General features: G+C 42.6%; 1 protein-coding gene across 3 annotated transcripts in view; it reads right to left on the reverse strand.

The window, feature by feature from the left end:
• The window catches only part of slit2 (slit homolog 2), a 95,562-nt gene that overhangs the window by 12,804 nt on the left and 73,600 nt on the right, over positions 1 to 9,158 (reverse strand). For 2 of the 3 annotated variants that reach the window (XM_083925812.1, XM_083925811.1), the window contains 11 exons: positions 8,199 to 8,349; positions 7,973 to 8,047; positions 7,530 to 7,673; positions 6,850 to 6,993; positions 6,477 to 6,643; positions 6,194 to 6,326; positions 4,324 to 4,392; positions 3,957 to 4,028; positions 2,646 to 2,717; positions 2,432 to 2,503; positions 567 to 730 (listed from right to left, as the gene is read on the reverse strand). In XM_083925812.1, coding sequence (XP_083781938.1) covers positions 567 to 730; positions 2,432 to 2,503; positions 2,646 to 2,717; positions 3,957 to 4,028; positions 4,324 to 4,392; positions 6,194 to 6,326; positions 6,477 to 6,643; positions 6,850 to 6,993; positions 7,530 to 7,673; positions 7,973 to 8,047; positions 8,199 to 8,349 — 1,263 coding nt within the window. The remainder of the gene's footprint in view (positions 1 to 566; positions 731 to 2,431; positions 2,504 to 2,645; positions 2,718 to 3,956; positions 4,029 to 4,323; positions 4,393 to 6,193; positions 6,327 to 6,476; positions 6,644 to 6,849; positions 6,994 to 7,529; positions 7,674 to 7,972; positions 8,048 to 8,198; positions 8,350 to 9,158) is intronic. The other variant, XM_083925813.1, reaches the window with a different exon arrangement.

Here is a 9,158-nt window from a genome sequence, read left to right on the forward strand (position 1 = left end):
CAGAGCGGTTCAGGAAAACAGGACCAGGACTGTCTTGAGGAGCTGATAAAGGAGAGACTGAGGACAAAGAACTAGGATATGATTGGCTACTTTACCTGGCACCAGAAAACCACAAGGCCCCGGGACTTCTACAGTGCGTCAGTCAGATTAGGTTGAAAATAGGTTTCAGTCATGTATTCATAGTTAATGTGATACAATAAGGTATAAAGGTCAACAGTCAGTAGCATTTTGCAGAATGATTAGCACAAGCTAATTTGTGGATTTTAGAGTAGTAATATAAATTTAAATGTTAACATTTCATTGCTGGCGAGTGAAAACCATCACTGACAAAACCCTGTAAAAGTTACAAATGATAAAACAATTGTTATTATTTTTTTGGCCAATTTGTAAGTGGCAACTTGTGGTCTCCTTAAGGAGTCCTCATGAAGTGGGTGTATTTGACGGCAATGCATAATAATGGTCTGCTCGTCTGCAAAGTATGTGTGTGCGTGCTTTCGTTTTTGGACACCTAATAAAGAGCATTTGTAGTCGATATACAGGCGTGTTTGTATATACTGTATGTTTACCTGTGCAGATGAACTTCTTGGAAGGTGTTGTGAGCAGCAGTTTGTCGGTCATGTCACCAGGCCCGGCACAGCGGGCAATGCCAGGCTCCTTGTAGCCGCTCTTCACCCAGTCTGACAGCCACTGCATGTGACAGTCACAGTACAGAGGGTTGGCACCCAGAGCCCTAACAGCCAGAAAGAGAGAGCGGAATGAGAACAATGTTCAGTCATAATAACAGGAGGAAAACTTAATTTTATATCTGACATGCTGGAATACACAGCCAAAACAAAAGAAAAATTGTGTCACTGTCTAAATACTTACAGACTGAGGTGTGCATCACTGTCAAATTAAGAGCGAAACTGTTGTAGAGTTTTACTATAAACAACTGAGATGATCGAGTGAATCTATCTCATGCTGGTAGCAGTGCTGGCAGTTATATTTCTCAAATTTAAAACACTTCCCATAATCTGCAAATAAATACATTTCAAGGTACTAATGGAGCATTGCATTAATCCAGGCAGAGCACTGAAGTTGTGCTTGCGTAACGCATTACTATTCATCCCTCACAATAACATCATTCATCAGGTACTATCTGACTAGTAACCAATCATATTCATGTGGCTGTACAATACTGCCTTTATAATCCATTTATTACAAGCCCTGCCTTATCATCATCTAAGTTTTTTGGTATTGTGATTTATCTTAGTAAAGCACAGTTATACATTACCTACGTTCATGAATGTGTTTATTTTGGGAATGAGTACTCTTGGCAGCATTAGGATTCCTCCCTCAAAAACTAATCTAACTGAGCTGTTATAGTGGTTAAAAAAGAAGGTTTGAGCCATTTTCAGGCTTGTTAGTTCTATAGTGGGCAGATATAATATTAGAATAGTGGTATGCAGTGGGATATAACTGGAAAAAGCAGCAGCCTGTCATAAGAGCTATCCATGGTGCTGATCCTCGTGGGTACCCCTGGAGCATTCCCAACAGCCGGTAACCAAACTTCAATTTCAACTTCATGGTCCCTGAGGGCACATTTTTCTTGTAGCCAGGCAAAACACACAGAAAGATAGGCATACAACTCAGGAACAAAATCATAATGAAATACATGAATAGATTAAGTGACAACATCATCAGCACCCAGTAATTAAATGGGAAACTAACCATCAGATGGATCATTGTGAGCATTTAACAGTTTGGTGGCTTGAGGAGTAAAGGAATTTTTCAGTGTGTTCAACCTGGCCTTTGAAAGACTAAATAGTTCAAATTCTCCATTCAGAGGCTGAAGAAGACATTGTAAAATATCTTGAGCTTTAAAAATTGTGCTTAGTTTGAGATAAAGGGAATTGTTGGTTAACTGAAGAGAGAGAAAGGTAATAGTTCATTGGTGTGTGACGTCAATTATTCTGCTCTAAGTAACCAAAGTGCATTGAATTTCTGGTTACTGGTGTACTCCCCACTGTTTGCAGTAAATCTATTTAGCAGATTTCCCTAAAATCCATTATTTAACAAAGAAATTCAAAACCAGTTTGAAGCCACTAATAGTGGAGCAATGCTCAGAGGAGGAAGGAATTCTCTCCATATACAGTACACAACACCCTTCAATAGTAAATATCATAGAATACTAAGAGAATAGAAGAGAAGAGCTGGAGAGAGGAGGCAGCTGTAGATGGCTTCGTTGCTCAGTCACTTTTGGCAGCCTAATACCTGATTCACAGAAAAGCCTCACTGAACAGACATTTTGCCTTGAATGACGAGAAAAGGTCCTTTTCTCCTGATATTGTCTTTCCCTTATTTTGCAATTCTATAAGGTCAAAAGGTAGACTCTTCAATCCTCGAGAAAGACGGGAACTATGACATGTGTGTGTGTTTTTACGTTACTCACAGGTGGGAGAGTGATGACAGGTCTTTGAAGGCTCCCTCTGGTATCAGTGATATGTCATTACCATGGAGAGACCTGAGAGAGGGCGAGAGACAGAGGATGAAAGAGGAAAAAAGGGCACAGAAATGTCCGAAGGATGTCAAAAGCCTGGATCGCTTCTAGACTTAAAATGTTCAAAATGATCCACCACCTCGCATGAGTCGTGACAGATACTTACAGCAAACGGAGAGACTTGAGTCCATCGAACGCTCTCACTGGTATGCACCGCAGGCGGTTGTAGCTCAGGATTCTTTACATGCAGAATAAACATGTTGGCATGAAGACAAATTCTGACTTTTTTTTTACAAGATAGTTTCAAATGCAGCAAGGTATTTCAGAGCACAATCCTGTTACATACTACATAGCCGTGAGCAAAACAGTAGAGAAAACACGCACGCAGTTTAACACTTCAGCTGTCAGCATAAACTTATCCATTGCAGAAGATGTATTGTTACTACTGTGTCTATTCACTGACCCACTCTTTCACTTCTTGACTGGTTTATTCATTTTTAATAGTTTTTTTGTTTTTACAGTGGTTTGTGTGAGGTCAGCATTTTCTTGTACTTTTACATCTATCAGCAGGATTTGGAAAGACTTGTCCATGCGTTTATCTTCAGTAGACCTGACTACTGTCAGAGTGTCTGTACAGGTCTAACTGCAGCTGATTCAGAGCGCTATGGCTCAAGTCCTCACTAAGACCAAGATGGTGGATCACGTCGCTTCTGAGGTCTTTACACTGACTCTCTGTCTGTCTGAAGGAATTCATTTCAAAATACTGCTGTTGGTTTATAAAGCACTGAATGGTTTAGGGCCAAAATACATTTCTAATCTTCTGCTACCATCCAGACCTCTCATCTAGTCAGGTCTGCTTTCTGTCAACAGCGTCAAAACTAAACATGTAGAAGCAGTGTTTTTATCCTCCACATATCTGGAAGCTGCAAGTCTACTGCAACTCTCAGTTCTTTTAAATCAGGGCTGAAGACTTTTGTGCTTGATACTGCCTTTTATTAAATCAAATAATTATTCATTTCTTACACTGCGGTGTAACTTTTATTCTTGTATTTTATGACTACTTCTATTTTTTATCTTGTTGTCATTTTTCTAGTCTATTCTTGTCTCTTTAATGACTGTTTTAGATTGTGTATACTGCAGCATTCATGTGTGACTATTTATTACAACCAAATATGTGCAACAAAAGGAACTCCTTATTTGAGTCTGCTTTCCCACAAACACACACACACACACACACACACACACACACACACACACACACACACGCCTGCACGCAAGCACGCACACACACACACACACACACACACACACACACACACACACACACACACACACACACACACACACACACACACACGCACGGCTGCTCGCAAGCACACACACACACACACACACACACACACAGTTTTTTCTGATTCTGATTCTGAGACACACACACACACACAGAGCAAAGGGACTGATGTAAAGCCAGACTCACAGGGTAAGCAGCTCAGACATGTTACTGAGGCTGTGGTTGGACAACGTGCTGATCTGGTTGTTACTCAAATCACTGAAAAGGAAACAATAACAGATACATAAAACACACACGGGCAGCATTGTCAACACATGCGTAAACAAATGCACACACACAAACTGTATGCAGTAATCATCTGCACTCCCCTGTCCTTGCCCACATCAAAAGTGATACAACACAGAGCTCGGATTCAATACCAGTCAGTTAGTTTTGGTCTTCAAAGGCAGAAAGCAGGAAACAAAATCCACGTCATGATCTTCATTTAAAGTATGTTTGACTGAGCAAAACTCTGACTTTGTGATTTGGGTGTATGTGTGTATGTGTGACTTACATGAGTGTTAAGTGTTTGTAATTGGAGAGCTCCACAGGAACCTGAGTGAAGTGGTTACCATCCAGATACCTGAGAAAGAGAGAGACAGAAGAAAAAAATAGAGAACAACAGAAGACATATGGAGGATTGGGAAAGAGAGAGACAGAAGAAAAAAATAGAGAACAACAGAAGATGTAAGGAGGAATTGGAAAGAGAGAGAAAGAGAGAGAGAGAGAGAGAGAGGGAGAGAGAGAGAGAGAGAGAGAGAGAGAGAGAGAGAGAGAGAGAGAGAGAGAGAGAGAATGAAAAGAGAGGAAATATTATTCAGCCATGTGGGAAATTCCTCATCTCCAACAGTGTGAGCAGTCATTACTGCTGCAGCCATAATAAACACTGGGAGTTTAATATCCCCACATGCATCCTAATACAGTATAGCCCCCCCCACCCTGGCATGCACAGCTGAAATTATATCTCCTTCACTCTGTGACAATGTGCTATTTATCCAGCGTATGAATTAAGCAAGTTTGTTGAGAGAAAGTTTCTGTAATACATTTGTATTTACTTTATTATGTGTTGACATCTTCTGACCGAGTACAGCTTCGGTAAGTTTAAAAAAAAAAGATTCAAATGACAAAATGTGTCAAGTTTTAATTTTTCTGAGGCTGCAACTTCTGATGCTTTACAATGACAGCGCCTCCAACCTTGGATCTTATCTGACTTAACACCAAACGTGAGACGTCAGCACTGCGTAAGGGCTACTGATGCGTTCATCTGTGCAATCCACACATGCTCCGACCTCCGTTATGGCTTTACTGTCCTCAGAGCCAGCTGTCCTGTCAGCAGCACAGCTCCAAAGGTGCTGACAGTACAGCAGGTGGACAAGCTGTCTTCACCAGGCTGGGCAAACCTATTTACCCCTCCCTATAATAGCTATACAAGCCCAAAGTGGAAGCCTGGAAAAAGTAATGTATTGGTCATTATAGATAGTAAAGAGGTTGCCAACATAAAGAAAAAAAAATACACTTGCGTGCTGGCTGTAAACATTACACTTTACTAACATCACCAGAAAAAACAACATCAACAAAAAGTAAGGGGACTGATCTTAATCATGTGCCAAAAACTGCAGTTCCTTGAATGGCCACTTGAGGCTGGCTCTAAATGCAAGTCGGTTTCTATAGATAGCTGTAAATGTGGACTGGCTATTGCCAGACCAATCTCTGATTTCACATTGGTCTGGGAAAGCTGCTGTTAAGAGGCGGGCATAGTTCAAATGGCTGACTGCAATTGCACAGTCCTTAAACCATTCAGACCAACGATCCAGATGACGTACTCCATTCGTTTGGTAGGGCTAAACTTTTACTAAAACCAGTTGGTAGTAAAGCAAATACATTAGCAAGTTTCTGCTCAGTTTAAAAAAAAAAACTTGCCACTAAAATAATTTAAAACTGCAGCAACAGCTGCATCAGCGGGTAGCGGGTAGCGGTTGCTGCGCTTCTGTGGCCGCCATGTTGAATGTAAATTGCAAACACAAAGCTGGTTGCGACGCTTCTCTGTCGTCACTGTGTTTAACTAGCCAATAGCATGCTGGGTGAAAAAAGCCAGCTTAGTGATTGAATCCAAAAAGTTGGGATAGGAAAAGGGCAGAATAGATCTGCTCTTTTTCAGACCCAGGTGCAGAGCGAATTCAAATCGCTGGCAGATGGGGATGGGGATACCCAGTCTACTGTCAATGTGGACTGCCTTATAACTTGGGTACTGCATTATCTACATGAATGCAAATCATCAGTCTGACAAAAAAAAAAATCATGTATCTCCAAATTTAGCTATTGGGAACCTTGTGATTTTTTAAGCATTTAGGTTGTATTAAACGGTGTGTTGGTCTCTCACTCACAGTTCAGTGGTCTCTTTGGGAAGGCCTTTGGGCAGAGTGCTGAGGCCTTTGTTGCTGCAGCGCACCACAGTGTCCAGGCAGGAACACTCTGCTGGACACCTCAGCACAGGAGAGCAGCTGTTCTGGTCATTTCCTGATGAGAGATGGATATGATGGAGTGGTGGAGAGGGGAGGGAAGCATGACAGGACGATAAGATAAAGATAAGTGATGAAAAATAAAAACAAAATTCGTCCGGGCTGCAGATGTTGCAGAGCACCATGCGTAAAGTGTAAATCTGCTCACCATCTTCACAGGCAAAGTCCTGAACAGCTACATCCTGGATAGGGATCTCCTTCAAGAAATAAGGACTCTGGCAGCGAGGGTTACCAGTAACGATGCGCTTCCTTCTCAGCCAATCACCGAGCCAAGCCAGGTGACAGTTACAGTTGAAGGGATTGGCCAGAAGGTTGCTGGAGAACAAAGAAGGGAGTTGGATGTTTTTTTTCTTGTGTGTGTGTGTGTCCTTTTCCATCAAATTAGCTCTAGACCGATTTCGAAGTTTGACTTTAACTTAGATCTAACAGGGTACATGAACCTGAAAAAGGAATACGTTTGTGTTTTTGGACAGTTGAAATGTGTGTGTGTCCTCCAGGAGTGTCTGTGTGTGTATACTCACAGTGTGGACAGGGAGTGCAGTGTGTCGAAGGCTCCGGGGTTCATGGAGGTGATCTGGTTGTCGTAGAGTGACAGGAGACGCACTGAGCTCAACCCCACAAAGCTGCTGTTACTCACACAGCTAATACGATTACTCCTCAGCATCCTGCTCAGACACAGACACAGACACAGACACACACACACACACACACACACACACACACACACACACACACACACACACACACACACACACACACACACACACACACACACACACACACACACACACACACACACACACCACACACACCCACACAAACACACACAAACACACACACACACACACACACACACACACACACACACACACACACACACACACACACACACACACACACACCCACACACACACACACACACACACACACACACACACGCACAAACATTAAATCTTTAAATATACAGGGCATTTTACAGATAATCTAAACCTGTGAATTATGCTTGCTCTCATGTTTTAAATGTTGGCGTGGACATTGTCCGTCACAGTATGTGGGAGCATATTGCATGCATATTTTATATGATAACGTATTTGTTTATCCATTCAAGTAACTATATGTGTTTCTTTGTGTGTTCAAGTGTGTGTGTGTTTACGTGTGTGTGTGTGTGTGTGTGTGTGTGTATGTATGTGTGTGTACCCACAGTGTGCGGAGGCCACCGAGTCCCTTCAGCATGCGGTGGTGTATGTTTTCCAGTCTGTTGGAGGTCAGAATCAACTCATTGACCCCTGAGGCTCCATCAAATGTCCCCTCCTCTATGTCAGTGATACGGTTATTGCTCAGGTTACTGCAGGAGCAAGAAAGGTAAGAAGGCAGTGAGAATGTAAAAAGTGAAAACAAGAGAAAGAAGATGTAGAGAGAACAAGGGGAAGACAAAGACAGCAATAAGGAATAGTAGTAGTAGTAGTAGTAGTAGTAGTAATCGGAGGGGACGGAGTATATATAAAGAGAAATACACATGGTTCATTTTGATTTCTGTGTCAACAGGAGTACAACCATAGCTTTCTCTGTGTGACCCGAGTATGACATCCTGACAACCAAATGTGACTCTTTGTTCCCGTAACATTAATAACATGTCTGACTCACATCTTCCTCAGCTGAGGCAACTTTTTGAAGATCCCTGTCGCCTCGAGCACAGTGAATTCATTGTTGTTCAGACGCCTAGGAACAGAGAAGAGAAGAGGTGGTCAGAGAAAAAGAGAAAGAACAACAGAAGAGACGGAGACAGAGGAGGAGATCAAAAGCCAGAGCGAGGTTTCCTTTATACCACACACAGATACACTTTGTAGTAGAAAAATACAGCGTGACTCACAGTTCAGCTGTGTACTGAGGGATGTGATCTGGTATTTTGGTGAGTTTCTGGTTGGAGCAGTCGACCGTGGTGCCCTCACAACGGCACTTCTCTGGGCAAGCCAAGTCAGCGAAGCAGTCCCCTCCTAGCTTACTGCGATAATCTTCGGTACCTGGTCACAATCATGAGCACGTCGTCATTGAACACCCTTGTCGTGCAAGAGTCGAACCCCAGCGTTTACTGGTGCCGATTCCAACAAAAACACAGCGGATAGCCAAAGCGAAGGTTGTGATACAATGCAAGAATTTTGGCATAATGCAGACAGACTGTGCTGCTTTTGTTTGGAGTAGAAATTGTCAAAATGAACCAAAAACATGTCTGATTATGATTGTGATTGTATATGAGCAACATTCCCCATGTGCATTTCTTCAAAATGCTGCATGTTTATCATGGCCTACATGAGCCAAGTTCACAGGACGTGTCAAGACGTCACACAAACACACACAAACAAGTTGGAGTTTTTCAGTCCTGCAGACTACTAAGCAACTGTTAGTGTTAGAAACCACAGCACAAACAAGACAGCATCAAAATGTAGATCATAGCAGCAAAATGCTCAAGCACACACACACACACACACACACACACACACACACACACACACACACACACACACACACACACACACACACACACACACACACCCACACACACACACACACACACACACACACACACACACACACACACACACACACACACACACACACACACACACACACACACACACACACACACAGGGTGACAGGAGATTGCTGTCTCTTGCGTCTTGGCCATGCTGTAGGGTTTTGCAGGGCCGTTCCATGGTGCTTGACAGAACCATGTTCCACTATAGGAACCTGGCAGCCACATGGTTAGATCAAGCACAAAGGAACAACCTGCTGACTGACTGCTCCTCCGCTGGAACACAGGGGCGGGAAGGAC

Source organism: Echiichthys vipera, assembly GCF_963691815.1.
Source record: "Echiichthys vipera genome assembly, chromosome: 2".
NCBI lineage: Eukaryota > Metazoa > Chordata > Actinopteri > Perciformes > Trachinidae > Echiichthys > Echiichthys vipera.